Source organism: Ostrinia furnacalis, unplaced genomic scaffold (assembly GCF_004193835.3).
Source record: "Ostrinia furnacalis isolate ACB-3 unplaced genomic scaffold, ASM419383v2 OfSCF5321, whole genome shotgun sequence".
Taxonomy (NCBI): Eukaryota; Metazoa; Arthropoda; class Insecta; order Lepidoptera; family Crambidae; genus Ostrinia; species Ostrinia furnacalis.
The window spans coordinates 101,233-117,848 of record NW_021135560.1 but is presented as its reverse complement, the minus strand read 5'-3'; the positions used below and the strand labels follow the sequence as shown (position 1 = coordinate 117,848).

Sequence of the window (16,616 nt, the reverse complement as noted above, 5' to 3'; positions counted from 1 at the left end):
GAAAAATAAAGAAAACGTTATTTTAATCAGTCAGTATTTATTGTTTTCTCTTTAAATTGCATTAAAATTGAAATTAGGTATATGTATATTACTCGTCTCAACTCTCAATAGAATAGGTAAAGTAATGAGACTAAAGTACTTACTTACTATACATATTAGTAAATAATTTATTGTAGCTAATACATTTTTTTTTGCAAATCGTAGGTAGGTATCTTCCTTAGGTATAAGAAGAAGTATTCATTCAATGTATTTGTGTGCGATAAGTAAGTGAAATTATTTTGTTTCTGTTAATGAGAAAACCAATAATACGCCGTAGGTACCTACTATACATAAAAATCTCATTTGCCTATATTTACACAGTCAGTGAAATTTTGATCGGAAGTGAAGGATTTTTCAAACTTCCGTCAAGCTGCACGGTCATCGACTGTAACTTTTCCGATGGTGTACCATGCATTTTATCGTGATGTCATGTCGTAATTCAATTCAATTTCAAAGAAGGCGAACTAACACAAATAAGAATGTATCTATAGTACAATTATTACTATCTAACTGTAGCATGCTCACCAAAACTATGAAGCATTTTAGCGACTTAATAGGCATAAGTACTTTATTATTTTTGTGATTTCTATGAGCTATACAAAATACTCCTACATTTTGTTAGTTGCGCACTTGCGCACTATTACAAGAACTATTTTTAAAGGTTTGATTTTAGCTTCGCGCGTTACCTACTTGAAAGTATTTAAAAGTACTGTAGTCGTTAAAGGAAGGTTTAAATGAATAAGAAATATTTAAATAAAACAGGTACATTTTATTGAAAAAAATATGTACACAGCAAAACAAATAAATAATCTTATATTGTATATTAGTCTATAAAACATTAATTTCATTGAAATAAAATACTATACATAACTACATTAAGATTATGTACATAATACCATCTCACAGGGAAGTGCTATCCGACTATAATATAATAAACAATATCCATTTAACATTAAATACTATGTCGATATCTGGAGTCACATTTATTATTTAGGAAATTTTAAATGGAATCTCTAAGGTTAAAATACGATATTAAAAACAGTAAGCTATGATAATTTCTTGATATTATATTTACCGGACAATCCAAAGATCACATAAATTAATTTTGCACATAGATAAATCTAACAATTACCGTTGATAACAAATTACCTATCAAATGTACTCATGGTATGACATACTACAGTTAACACTCTACCTAGATTTTTAAAACTCTTTATCATTTACCTATAATTTAATTGAAATATTGTTTTTTAAAAAGCATTTTTGAAATGTTTTAAAATAATCTCCCTTGTACCACAAACCAAACACTTACCCAATAACTGACATTTAGTGAAATTTTAATTTCATCATAAATGTCCAAACGGCCTGCTAATGTGATGTCGACGTGATGCTTTTGTGAAACTTTGTTCGAAATACTTGTCCAAGGTCAAAACTGTAGAATATAAACTAAGCAGTAGGCCTAATAATGTCCATGAAACATCATAATAACTGTAATAATTATGTAAAAAACGTATAAAATTAGAAATAGGACTCTGCTATAACTAGTTTGAAAGAGTCCATACTCTATGTCCGAGTACATATCTGTAAATACAATATGATATTTCAACTATTATGTCTAGCATTACAATTATAACAAAAGTATAAAATTATTCAATGCAAACAAATACATATCGACGACGATAGAAATCAATAATGCTTCTGTACTTAATTTATTATGTAAACGAAACAATGTTGACAGGTAATGCGCAACGTCAACAAACGCCAGGCCAGTTTTATTGTCAATTACCTTCATATTTAATATCTACATTTCAATATGCTCAATATTTTGACTAGAAATCATGTTATACTTATTACTCTCTAACAAAACACATAAATTTACACGATATATAGCATAATTTCTTATCAATTTACAGTTTTCTATAATTGTACAATACATCGATGACAGGTGTTGGAATTAACTTCGATATTTAAAAGACATCTACACAATTAATACGCTACCTATTCTAAAGAGTAACGCAATACAACAATGATTTTAAACCACTGTTATCCCTTAAAATTACATTTAATATTAAAAACAGTAATTAACCACTGATAACGTCAATTGTTAAGAAATTCTAAAAATTTTGCACTGTAATACATACATTTACTTTTAGGAACCTCATAATAAGTCCAAACGAATCTATGCAAATAAAATACTTGCAATGAAATGATAAATATGAAATTTCTATTGTTCAATTATTACTACATATTTGAAAATAAGTTTACATCATATATTTTTGTGAATGCTATAGCAGAATTTTTATAAACCCGAGAAATAAGCAATTCAAATATATATACCATATAATCTCAATATTTGTCTAACTATTATAACATTTAATTTATTCTTAAGTTTACTAAACACCGCTGAATATTAAAATTTATCTTACAGGAATCGATAAGAAAGCTTTCATAGAGTTCATGTTGTGTGATTTTTGTAGCGTTTTGTGGTAGCACCCCAGTCTCAGAATTTCACGTAGACGTGTTGTGATTTAACATTGCTAAATAATAATCTTAAAATCTTTGTAAGGCGGAGTCTGTATAATCCTGTAGCGTTAAACAATCGGCCCAATAAATCCCACTGTCCCAGTGGCGCCACCTGTCGCTCGCTCTCCAAACTGGCTCGTTCGCGTCAAGTGCGATGGCCTCGTAAGTCCAGTTTCTGCATATTCCCGGTGAGGGCGTTGAATCGCTATAATGTCATCGCGAACTACGCAATCGACTGGTGTCACCCGTTTTACTAAGATTTGGTGCTAATTTTGCAGAATTTTTCTTGTGATGTTTGTCTTTGTTCCGGACTTTTTCCTGCTTTTTGCTCCTTTTGGGTGTCTCGGTTATAGTTTCACTTGTGTTGACTTCCTCCTCCGTTTCCTCAGGTGGTTTCTCGGTAACGCCTTCGCTTTTTTTATCGAGCTCCGCCATCGCCTCTTGAATCGCGTTTTCAAGAAGAGTGTTTAATTTTCTACTCCTGTTTAAATAAAAAAAAGTAAATCATTAAAGGGTAACAACAAACACTGATCGACAGTAATTTTTTGTATGTGGACATTTCCGCTGCTCAAAATTGTTATTAACTTATGGCCAACTTGAACCAGAAATCTTTGGGTTGGGTTAATCTTATGTTTAGTGACATAGGTAAGTAAATTTTCTAGTAAAAATAAAATACATAGTTCATAATTGAAAAAAGAAAACAATAAGTACAGGAGCGACCGCACTTCGGTCATAAAATTAAGATTTACATAATATATTTTATTTTTATATGTTGAGTCGCTAGCCCATGATATTGTAAATTGTTTTTCTAGTTTTTTCTTGCGTTACCCTATGAACAAGTATAGAACTGAGATCTTGTACGCTGACATACACAGGGCAATCGCGTACATCATTGTGAGATTTATGATCCGGGTTCTTTGTATTTTTTCTACGAGATTATTTGAAGAATATTGAAGTAGGACTTAACATTTATTTTACTTCGCTATCGGAGATTAACTCCCAATTATTTTATATCTCATCTATCATGCATGATTGAGGCTAATAGGTCGTGTAAATTCATTTAACTAGTCAGAGCCATCAGAAACAAAAACAACCACTATCAAAGTTATTAACAAATTCTTATTCCGGAATGTGGGCTAGCGGCTCAACGGTCGTAAAGTCCGGGCGTTGTCCCTGGCTCGGCGCCGCGGCGGTGGACGGAGCGGAGACTCACTTCCGATGGTTGGTGCGCGCGGCGTGGTGCGCTTCCAGGCCCTCGGACAGCGTGAGCAGGCGGCGCGCGGGCACGAGCGCGGGCGCGGGCGCGGGCGCGGCGCCGAACCAGCGCACGGCCCAGCGCCCGTCCGCCGCGCGCGACCGCAGCGAGCCCGGCCACATGGCGTGCCCGCGCACCGGGCCCCACACCACGTCGCCCGCCGCGAAGCCCGCCGCCGGCCCCGCCTCCGCCGGCTTGCCATCTACCGATCATCCGCCCGTCACTGCACCGCTCCGTGCAAGCGTAGAAGCTCGATCCGACGCCGCGTCACACAATAAAATTCACAGTAACGAAAGAAGAACGGTCACGCCCCATACAAAAAAAACCCAGACCCGACAGAAACGAGACATACCTCAGTTTTTTTGTCATGTCTTAATTAGTTAAATTATATATTTTTTATATTCGAAATCTATGTATAACACCAAAATATAGCCCTTTGTTTTTGTTCAGGCGTTATACAAAAACTAATAAAAAAATGCCTATTTATCACCAAAATTGGTAAATGTATGTACCTAAATGTCTATTACAGCTGCTATGGAATGTATCTAGGTGACCTGGAGATACAGCCGGATTATACAGGGTGGTTATACATATGGAACGATAAGTGATCTCATTCGATTATTTCTAAACTATACAAGATATCGAAAAACTAGTTACTGATTCTGAAAGTGCTTCACGAGCTCTTTTAAATGGTACCAATAACAGGTTACAGATTATGGAAGCTGGTAACATTGAATTTTTGGAATTTTGTAACTTCTCGTTTCCACCCTGTATAATCCGGCTGTATCTCTAGGTTACCTAGATACATTCCATAGCAGCTGTAATAGACATTTAGGTACATAAATTTACCAATTTTGGTGATAAATAGTCATTTTGTATTAGTTTTTGTATAACGCCTGAACAAAAACAAAGGGTAATATTTTGGTGTTATACATAGATTTCGAATATAAAAAATATATAATTTAACTAATTAAGACATGACAAAAAAACTGTGGTATGTCTCGTTTCTGTCGGGCCTGGGTCACAGATGACCGTTCTTCTTTTGAAAATTCTTTTTTTTACATATTAAAACTCGTCAGTATGGCGGTTATCACACTGCGCCGCGCTCCGCCGCGGAGCGCGTGATTTTCATATAAATAATCACGCGCGCGGACGCGTTGTCAGTGTGAAGTGCCGCGCGTGTTTTCTATACAAACTGAGGTACTCAGTAAAAAACTCATTTATTTCTGTAAGTTGGCTTTAAAAAAGCACTTTTACAATACTCGCGGCGCAGTGTGATAACCGCCTATGTGCCCTAATCGTTTCTCCTGGCCGACTTCAAATAAACAGAAAAGACATTGAGACCCTGACGTTTACGAAAAATGGCGAACAAAAATTAAAACTTCAAAATACAATCTCACTATCTTGAGTCCGGAATGAGACGAAAGCGACCCAACGACCATAATATCGTCATTGTATCTCCTTGTAGACTCAAGACTGGGAGGCAAATTATATGGATCAAAATCGCGGTATATCATGATTGTGTCTTTCTTTTCTTGTACATATGTGCTGTTAGTAGCAAACATTTAAAACTGCACTACGATATGTTTCATCTTTGTCCGCCATTTTTAGACATAGGTCACAATGATCTTGATACATGGACGACACGTCTTTATCTTTTAAAAATCGTCAGATTTTACAGTAACTTGGGATCGAACTTCTACAGTGCAATTTTGAAGTTAAACAATACATTATTATGTATGTACGTACATCAAACATTATTGAGGAAAATTGCTGTTAATTCATTAACAATATTAGTAACTGGTTCCAATTCATGGAAAAATACAATCTCAGAACCATCTTATTAATACGTTATTTACAAAAAGCACATATAGTAATGATTACATAGTAAATAGGTACATATAGAGATGAGAATGTATTCTCCCTTAAGCCAGAAGAATATTACATTAATACGAAAAATGTGCTTTACTTACAACGATGAACAGATGAAATGATGACAATGATGCGTTAGTAATGGAATCCCAATTTGTGAGCCAATTTTGTTACTTCGAGTGTGGTGCAATGGAAGCGACAGAAAGCCGGGTGAGAACGTTTGAACGCTGCACATCACTTTATTCTGATTAGTTTCCAGTACACCCTTTATTAACAGCTGTATCTTGTATTAACCCAACCAAAAGAAAACCAATGACCAATAGTATCGCATTATGTAGAAGCTGAAATATACCACAATACACATCATTATGTATTTTTCATAAAACGTAACTAATATCGTTTGCAATTTAGTAAATTCGCCGGCATGACAATCAATCCAAAACCAATACAAGACACAACATTACTAGTAATTTTGAATTTTGTTAGCTGTGACTAAAGCGTGAAATGGTTCTGGATAATTAGTAAACTGTGGCAGTACTTGTACAAAATTTCATTGAGAACAGTAAAGTTTGGATCAGTTTGGATGTGATCTCTTTAGTTAGTAGTTGAACAATTTCAGTGCCAATTTGGATAACGTAAAACTTTTAAACTTATATTATTATTATGTGTAAGGAATTAATTGCAAAAATATTTTTAATAGAATATGTCCCAGTCCAATAAGAAAATTTTAAACATCTTTACACAATAAAAATAGGACCACCGTTTGTGCGAGAATTTAAAGTGTTATTGCTAGAAAAATTCGAATCCATTTATAATTTATAGTGCTGTCGATACAATCAAGGCGATGAATACAGTTCCCATTGAAAAGTTTAAGTAGCAAAGAGTTAAAGCATAGCAAGTAGAAGGTTCATACAAAACATGGAAACATCACTTACCGTCGCCGGAACCTAAATTATGCCTGTCAAACACTTTCTGGATAGCAGAAGCGTCCGAACTGGTCCCAGTGGGAGGGAATTGCCTCGTCGGTACTTTCTCCGGCGAAGTAATCCCCATGTTTTCGAATTCTGATTCCTTGGGAAGTCCATGGACCATGTTGTAGTTGGTCCTCATAATTTTCTCAGTCCGGAATGTGGGGCCATCGCCAAAATCGTTCTTCCTTTTGTACGTCTGCTTATTAGAGTAGGTTCGCTCATAGTAATTCGATGACATAGGCATAGCGTTGTGTTGGTTGTTATTCACCGCTGGCGCGTTCATATTTTGGTTATAATGCAGTTCGGATGATTCCACTGAATTGTGAACGCGATTTTGACGCATCAGTTGCACATTTGACATCATATCTGGAAGGGAGACGTACAAAATTGAGTGTGTAAATTATTTTATTAATCTACATACTTTGATTCTTTGTGAGAGTTTGTAACGATGCTAAAATTATCTTTACTGTTATGTAGTACTAGCTAGGTATTTCCTGCAACTTCACCCGCGTAGATTTCGATAGAAACAAATAAACAAAAGTTGCATAATATCTGTAACATTGTCAAGATTTATCAATATCTGACTAGAAGATTTAATAAGAGTGTGTACATACAAACAATCATTCTCAATATAACAATATTGTTCATCATAGATTTTTTTACGTAAGCTTTTTTTAAAGCGAATAGTACGGGTTCAGGCTATAGAACATCAAGCACTGTGGTGCTTAATGTAGTGGTAATAAATGCTATATTGCAACAAACACTACTTTACTCGAGTCCCTGATGTAAAGGGGTCAACGTAACGACTCACTTTGGTTCTCGCTATCGCTGCCGAAGTCAGGGCGCGGCGCGGGCCAGGCGTGCTCGCGGGACTCGGCCATGTCCTGTTCACTACTCGACACGCACTGCACCATGGCCTGCAATACACATCACCATTATTAACTCGTTATCAGAGCAACTAAAAGAAGATGTGACAAGAGGGCGGGGCCAGTGTCGCAGCAATATGCCCAAAAACAGAACACATTGCTCGTGATAGCAGCGACGTCATATATGTAAACAGTTTAGATTGCTTGCGTATTACTAAAGATTATTCGAACGTTGAGTACTGATACCGCAGCGATGGCCGTTGGGGCAGAAAAGTTCTCGAGTGGCGACCACGGGCTGGAAGACGTAGCGTGGGCAGGCCTCCTACTAGGTGGACCGACGATCTCGTAAAGGTCGCGGGAAGAGCCTAGATGCGGGCAGCGCAGGACCGTGCATTGTGGAAAACCTTGGAGGAGGCCTTTGTCCAGCAGTGGACGTCATTTGGCTGAAACGAACGAACGAACGAACCGCAGTGGATAATGAGCACATTGAAACTAATAGAATGCATTCAATCGCACATCGCTACGTATGTAGTGGTGCTGTACGTACATTACTTGCAACCTGGTATGCGTACGAATAGTAGCTCTGAATGTGATGTGTGCGTGACACACACTCTTCGCGACTTATTGTTTTTATTTTCATTACTTTGTGTGTGTGAATTTCTAAAGCAACACTGAGTTTCGAACTCACTGCATTAGTTGGCATCTATATCTCTATGATATTACTCTTATGCGTATGTACTTAAGGCACAGGCAACAATACATAAAGTTGAACACTGCAGCACCTTATGCAGATGGAATAGGGGCGATTTTTCGACAGAAATGTATAAATGGATGACGACATATCAGTTTGAACACTGTGGCATCTTATATCGTTGTAATAGAGGCGATTTTGTTTCATAGACTGACGACGGCACATCAAGTTAAATATTGTGTGCTCATACTATTTATTTGATTAACGTCGCGAGTAGTGTAGCTGAGCCTGAGGTATTAGTTAAAAATCATTTTGAAACCACAAGTCTTGCATAAGCCACAAAGACCCTTTAAAAACTAATCATTTGATTTTTTGAGAATATTGCTTAAACTAGTTAAATACTTTTTTTTTATAATCTGAGGCACCTAAGATCCAAATAGATATTCCAATGATAAGCAAACCATGTAAAAATAAACACACCCTTGGCGCGTGGGAGGCGTGACGGCCGGAGAAGTAAATCAATAAAAAGTAATCACTTCTGGTCATTGATCTTATTTCCGCCGACCACGCGCCGTACATTTATAGTGGGGCGATTAATATGCGAACTGCTTTCTTTCTTACCTAATATAACTTCGATATTAAAATAAAAAAATAAACAAATCTAGCCGCATAATAAGCGCATTCTTTTAAACGTAATGCAACAAGGACATGTTAAAATTGAAAAGCACAAAAAACGCACTACAAATAATAATATGTAAAGACTTCGACTTGAATTATTGCCTAATTTCTAACGTTTATCAAAATTCCGATGTCACTTACTAATTAACACATTAAACATTCGCAACTCATGCTATTTGCAGATCATTTAAAATGTCATGTACGTAGACTTTTACATAGTTTTTGCGTTTTAATTTATTAGTATTATTGATGCATGCTCTGAGCGCACTAGCGCTTATTTATGGTCACGATACTCACGATTTTTAAAATGCATCAATGTTTATTTGGTGTCAGGCTTGCAATCATCATATTTTTGTCAAAAAATGTTATAATCAAAATTAAGTATAAAAGGGGCGTGGTCAAGCCAACAAGTGAGATTACTGTAATCATAGCCTGAATTTTGGCAGGCTAAGTAGTTAATTTCTGTCACACCCGAGTGACAGTCTAGACGCGTCACGTCGCGAGTTGTCGGCTTATTTTTGATCCTTTAAATGGCAGTGGAAAAATAGTTCCCAGCATATTTTGAACATTATTCTCTTGTCTGAATGTTCAAAAATAATGAGTTTTGACTTTTTATGCTCGTTTAAGACTTCTGTTAATCAAACATACTTTCTATGAGAATATGTCGCGTAGGTCAATATGTTACTAGTAGGGTTCAGAATCGGGTTAAACAGTTAAGTGCGATGCAGAGCAAAAAAGCAACGCCTGTGCCACAAAAAAATTGGCCAAATCGTGTGTCAGGGTCTTAAATACAAACTAAAACAGAGACAAAACTAATACACACGGATGCAGATATTAATCATCAACGTTTAACTCACCGATGAGCTGGCGTCAGCGGGCTCCGGGGACTTGGTGGTGGTGTCGGGGCGCGCGCGGCGCCGCGGGGACGCCGCCGGCTCCAGCGCGCCCAGCGGGCTGTGCGTCGTGGTGTCGGGCGCGCCCGGGGACTTGCCGCGCCCGCCCGCCGCCGCCGCGCCCGCCAGCGTCTGCGTGGACACCGAGTGGCGCACGAAGTCCCCGCCGCGCGCCAGCTCCTCGCCCTTCGCCTCCGCCTCCCCCGCGGCCTTCGGCTTCGGCGCCAGCAGCACCGACGGGTCGATGCTCAGCCGCGACCGCCCGCCGCCCAGCTGCGAGTGCGAGTTCGACACGAGCGTCGTCTGCTGCTGCACTATGGTCGTGTTCTGCTGCACGAAGGTCGAGTTGCCGCGACTCCCGGCGCCGGGCGCGAGCGCGCGCTTCGGCGACAGCGGCACCGTCGCCTGCCCGAGCTGGTTCTGCGCGAAGTCCTGCTGCACGGCGCCGCCGCGCGGCTGCGGGCCGGCGTTGAACTGCACGCCGGTGGGGCTCAGGTTGGCGAGCAGCGGGCTCAGCTGGCCGTTGAAGCCGGGCCCGTTGACGACGACCGGGCCGCCCGGCGACAGGAACTGCGCGCCGGGGCTGTGCTGCGACTGGATCATCTTGCCCTGCTGGCCCTGCGCGCGGATGACGACGCCGCCGTTGGCGCCGGCGAACACGCCCGGGGTCTGCACGGGCGTGAGCACGTTCTGCCCGTTGACGGTCTGCAGCTGCAGCTGCACGGGCATGCCGGTCGAGCCGTCCTGGATGATGGCCGTCCCGTCGGTGGTCATCACCATGCCGCCGAGGTTCGGCACTATGAACTGCTGGAAAGCCGGGAAGTTCGGCATCACGCCGCTCGCGTTGTTGATCAGATTCACGGGTTGCAGCAGATTTATTTGTTGCGAGGGCGACGTGTTCGTGATGATCTGTTGAGATCCGAAACTGTTCGTGCTCCCCTGGCCGTTCATCACTATGTGTGCGGGGGTGCCGGACTTTCCGGGGACGATCGTCAACGCTTGCAGCATCGGCGTCGGAGAAATGTTATTGTTGGGCGATAGCTGGAAGCCGCGCGGCGAAAACTGTGGACTAGAATTGTGTTGCGGCGACGTGTGGTGAACCATGAGATTGTTCGGGTTCTGTTGGGGTGCAGCTATTTGCAGGACGTTTGTGATGCTCGTAGTTTTCTTCTTCTTGCTCCTCTTTTTCATACTCTCGGGCGAAAGCATGGCCACCCCTTGGACGAAACTCTGTCCGTTTTTCATATCTATCTGACGAGGGCTTTCGTTCGGAGACTGCCCAGACACGATGCCGATTTGGGGCATAACAGTGTTTTGCTGGACGACTTGGCCGTCGACGGCCATCATAGGCGGTTGTATAACGAAAGGTGCAGGTAAAGTGTTCACGACCACGGTGGGTTGGTTGACCATTTGCTGGACCCCTCCCACTGCGGGGACGACTTGCGTTACTGACGTGGTGACGTTGGTCACGGCGTTTGAGCCTTGTATAGGCGACACAGCTGTCGTTGTCTTCGGGGGTGGTGGAGGCATTTGGTTAGTTGATACTATTATTTGACCAGTGGAAGATATTAAAATTTGACCGGGTGTGGTGTGCCCCGGCCTCCTCGACATTTGCGACAAGCTCGTAGTTTGCGCGTTACTTGTTTCGGGCTTGGAAGGTAAACTGCCGATAACGTTTTGTACCATTTCGAATGGCGATTTCGATATCATATTCTGAGCTGTCGTACCAGCGATGTGAAGCGGATAGCTTGTAGGTAAATTGACCGAGTTTATAAATGGATCGGGTTGATTATTAGGAATGGCATAAGTGGTCGCTAGATTGACGCTCGGAGGCGGTGGCGGTCTAATGAAGTTAGCTTGAGACGCGTTAATGGATGTTGTAGCGGTGTTAGCTTTTCCGGCTAAAACTGATGTGACCGTATCGCGAGTGACGGAAAATCCACTCGCCATTGTTGTAACGAACGTCTGAACGTAACATGTTTGTATCAGGGAATGTGCTGGGCCGCCGCCTAAATGTGGAGGCGGGCAGTAACCTGGCATGGAATTTTCTACTCGTCTTCTAGGTTCCACTCTAAACGTATCCTGAATAGGTTTTATTCCAGGTTTGACTCCCACCATTGATATGTTGTCAACTTCCATTAGATTCTTATTGACGTTATGGTTTGATATGAAGTGCATCATTTGTGTTCCACTGATAGATTGGTTGTTAGGAGGTCCAGGCGAGTTGAAGGAATAAACATGTCCTCCTCCGGGAGTAGGCGGATTACTATTGAAGTTCTCTTTACAAGATCCTGGATTAGAGTATGCGGGACTAGGAATTGGGTACGAACAATTGGACTGCATTTGCGTACCGCTGCTGCCACTGCTGTGTGGCGTATCTGTATTCCTCGAACTATTGGACAAAGTAGGTGAGGGTTCGGGAGGTTGTAACGTCTCAGTCGGAGACACATTGCTGGTACTGACCGTCCCGGCTTGAATTGGCCCGCAGTTATCGTTGATCAAAGGACTTCGGTCGATGAAGGTTGATGACGTTACTGGGTTATCATCAAAGCTGTGCTTTGGACTGCAAGTAGCGAGATTTCCGTCAGTTTCCATTTTGAACGAACACTGCTTCATATATTTAAATCTCATTTGATGTTCAGAAAATTCTGTTCCGCAGCCTTTTATTGAGACATTGCAACCTTTGCAGCATTGAGGAACTTGACTATCCATATTTTTGTCCGACACTACGCTGCTATCTGGGGTGTTATTGGGCGATGGCGAAGGGTTTGGCACCAGATTACCCCTGTAGGTATTGGCTACGTCGAAAGGTTTATTATTAGATTTGCACGACCTCTCAACCTGATTTTGTCCGCCGTAACAATTAGGATTATCGTAATGATTTGCATCATACGATGAGTTAATACCTTGTCTAGATATCGTGTTATTCAATAACACTGTTTGTTGTGCTAGATAACCACTTGGGTCATCCATGAATGACGGCACGTTATTATGAGGCATTTCATTTTTATTATCTGGCATATGCCGCATGCCATTACCACCAAACGATACCAACTTGTTTTCAGTTGGACTAGCTTTCTTTTTAGATCCCTTACTGTTATTTTTTACCTTTTTCTTATTTATTTCCATATTAGGCCATTGTTGATTTAGCATGTTGTAATGCTGGGGTAAAGGTGGCACCCGAGAACACATCGCTTGGCTCATGTGATGCTCGTTGTTAGGGAATGAGTTATATGAATTTACAGGTTCATCTGATATGCTTGCATTGGACTCTTCAAAGTCCAAATTCTCTATTTTTTGCGATTTCATGTTAGGGCTCGTCATTTGGTTAGAATTGTTTGCATCGTTCCTCTTAACTTGCCACGGTGGAGTTTTGGCAAGGTTGGTTTTGACGACAGCTCCGTTTTGTATCACTAGCTGTCCTTGTGGCACATACTGATTTTGATTTTGGAGTTTACATTGACTAACGTTTTCCGCCAACTGCGTTTTAAAACCTTTCATAGCTATTTCTATTTGTTTCTGATTTTGTTGTATGAAGATCTGCTGCTGTTCGTTGATTTTTTGCATCACTTCGGGAGTCAGTGCTTGGTTCAGACCACAAAAAATTTGGGATTCTTCTTCTTTAACCGAATTCTTTAAGGGTTGAACGTTTTGCTGTACTGGAATGTCTTTCTTTTCATCTTTAACTTCTTGTTCGATCATATTTTGTGCTACGACGCCCATGACGTTTTTATAATTAGTTTGTTTAGTGTAGGTGGTGTTGACTCCGATAATCTGTCCATTGGTACCTAATACTGGCATGTTGACATTTGGCGGCGCATTAGCCGAGGGTGTATTGGGCTGGGAAGGCTTTTGTCCTTCACCGGTCTCTTGTTGCTGTTGTGTGATCCACCCGCTGCTGACAGTGAGGTAGTGGGAGCTCCTTTGTATGTGCGTGTCTTGTTTGGGCTCATTGTCTTGCGGGAAGGCGTTCAGTAAGTTTTGTTGCACGGGTGCAAATGTGGGTAGACAAGACTGACCGTTGTTCGGCCGCTGGGGCCCTACACCGGGCGAAACCGTCCGATTGTGTTCGTTCTCCTGCGGCTGAAAACAATAATGCACGTTTATAAAAGATGCAATAACTACGTTTAAGTATTGACTGTAAATAATGCAAGTAAATTAATTATCCGGCATAATTATAACTTCATGAGTCACTACTAGTCAATTAATTGAAATATAATACCTTGAAGTCGTTAAGTGGTCGTTCTCTCTGCACCATCATCTGGGACACGGTCATGTTAGGCGGAAAGTTTTGTCTTTTCTTCATTTTCTTCTTCAAAACCGCTACTTCGGCGGTGGCTACTGAAAAGGCAAAATATGATTCATTATTAATCACACATTATTATCCATCAATATGCTGTTGATAGCATGAACAAGTGGCACAGGACGTTTCATGGGCATAATTAATAATGTCGTGAATTTCCATTATGACGCAGTAATTTTACCTTCGAAGCTTACAAATTAGTGTCGGCGTATTTGTAAGAATGTCACCCAATCGCCGACATCTAAGCGCCAAGGCATGTCACTTCAATTTATTGGAAATTAATTCGCTGTAACCAAGCCTCCGACACGTGCGGACGGGCCGGTGGCTTTGTTGTATTGATCGCCAAAGGATTGACGTACGAAAGACGAAAGTCAATTTAATACGACACTACGTTATTGCGAGTGTATCTTGGATGAAACATCATAGATTCTTAGGAGCGATGAAAAAGCTTTTTATACCTTTTAACTTTCAAAGTTAGTTGCGTTAATGTTGTTTTTGAAAGTTAATGTTAAAAATTAAAATGTCCTAAAGGACATTTTAATTTTTAATGTAGGTACACAGTCACACAGCCGTTTTTTTCCTGCTTACCGAAGTCATAAATGACGCAATTTCCACTAATTTAATACAAATTCATATTAGTTTAAATCACAAAAGGACATAATAAAAACATGATCTTAAACACCAACCATCAACAGGTAAAACATTATCCATAAATTACGGCGTACCTATCTTGTATATGAATAATAATTTACATTACATATTATTTAATATTGAATGTATAATCCATCTTAATATCGTTAGCAGAACAAATTACCTACATACTGTTATAGTAGCTAGACTCCCTCCACATTCATAGCAACGATTTATTTTAATAGTGTCTAATGAGGTTATTGTTATAGCAACATCGCCACGGCGTTAATATCTCCATGAACGACCCATAAAACCTTTCATGTGTTCACAAGCTCGCTTGAATAACTAAAAAAACAAATATCCTATCAGTTAGATACCTATTACAAAACAATATATTTTAAGAATAACATAATGGGGATGTTGCCTGGGTCAAAAAGCAAGAGTTTTAATTAGTCCGTCAGTTAACTTATCAAAAAATACTCTACACGTATTTTTCACTTTTTCAAACTAATGAAAATTTAAAGAGATAAAGCGCCCCAAAGTTCATAAGAAGAGGCCCGTGACGTCAACGCTTGCTTAAAAATGCCGCACGTTGTGACGTCGTGCGCAACTTCAACGCACCATAACTATGTAATTATTTGTTAGATTGACAAATAAAAATATACGTGTCCAATATTTTTTGATATTAAACATTACGGACTAAAAAAATTTTTTTAGGCAACTAGCCTATTAACAACACAAAAACGTTTATCTGTTAGTACGTGTTTACTAAAAATGTCGTTTTTTAATACTGCATAACTTCACACAAGCTCTTGGCCCCTAATGTAAAGCCTAAAACAATAGAGAGGTCAGTCTATTAAGATGAGCAGCCCACAACAATGTACGCAACGTCATTGAAAGTCGCGAGGAGACCGACCGAGTGACTTTCAGCTGTTCTCCAGACGACCTAATAATTTTAAGAATACAGGGTGGCCAAAACAGTGAGGTCTAAAAGAAAAATTTAGATTCCTTACATCAAGGTGTATCTAAATCACCCCCATGTGTATAGTACGATTTTGCTTAGTTTAGGAGATAGAGTTAATTTTGTGATATTTTAAAATTCTATGACCTAGTCGGCTTTAAATTTTTTTATCTTTTTTTTGGGTTGACTTTTCTCAGATTTCTTTTTTTTGACAGATTCATTATTAATTGCAGATATTTGAAAAAAATAATCACCTTCCTATCTTTGATGCAAGATACAAAAGTTTTGATAGAAACATTAAAATTTTGCTTTTAGCAGAACACTATCAAATTTTCAACTTAAAAGTTTAAGTAAAAAAAAGAATTTCCATAGGTCCAAAACCATTTGGCTAGGTAGGAAGCCATAGTTCCTCTGTAGTTAAAGTTCCCTTCCACCTTCAGCCTAATCATCAGTTTCCACCAGGTGTGATGAAGGGCAAGAGCTTCCTCGTTAAGAATAAAATCATGTTCTGTCCAGTTATTGTCTCTAAATCTGTTCTACGTAATGTAAACTTAGAGGATACCCAATATTAATTCACTCTAAGAAAGTCAAAAACATGTAACGGAATCTCCGACTTACTACTTTAGTGGAGCGATTACAGGAAATAGTGGCCCATTAAGTACATGTTTTTTTGTATTATTACGAATGTCCAGGAAACGGCGCAGTTTTTAAAATGGTTTTGGACCTATGGAAATTCTTTTTTTTACTTAAACTTTTAAGTTCAAAATTTGATAGTGTTCTGCTAAGAGCATAATTTTAATGTTTCTAGCAAAACTTTTGTATCTTGCATCAAAGATAGGAAGGTGATTATTTTTTTCAAATATCTGCAATTAATAACGAATCTGTCAAAAAAAAGAAATCTGAGAAAAGTCAACCCAAAAAAAAGATAAAAAAT

At 39.7% G+C, this 16,616-nt stretch overlaps 1 protein-coding gene across 5 annotated transcripts in view; it reads right to left on the bottom strand.

Moving 5' to 3' along the window:
• Window positions 1-1,107: 1,107 nt before the first annotated feature.
• Window positions 1,108-16,616, bottom strand: part of LOC114360940 (nuclear receptor coactivator 6) — a 50,610-nt gene continuing 35,101 nt past the window's right edge. The window contains exons 4-9 of one of the 5 annotated variants that reach the window (XM_028315823.1): window positions 14,011-14,126; window positions 9,753-13,871; window positions 7,472-7,577; window positions 6,625-7,026; window positions 3,776-4,019; window positions 1,108-3,043 (exon numbers count right to left, since the gene is read on the bottom strand). In XM_028315823.1, coding sequence (XP_028171624.1) covers window positions 2,776-3,043; window positions 3,776-4,019; window positions 6,625-7,026; window positions 7,472-7,577; window positions 9,753-13,871; window positions 14,011-14,126 — 5,255 coding nt within the window. In that variant the 3' untranslated portion in view covers window positions 1,108-2,775. Of the gene's footprint in view, window positions 3,044-3,775; window positions 4,020-5,074; window positions 6,031-6,624; window positions 7,027-7,471; window positions 7,578-9,752; window positions 13,872-14,010; window positions 14,130-16,616 lie in introns of those variants that run through there. The other 4 variants (XM_028315821.1, XR_003656543.1, XM_028315824.1 and 1 more) reach the window with 4 other exon arrangements.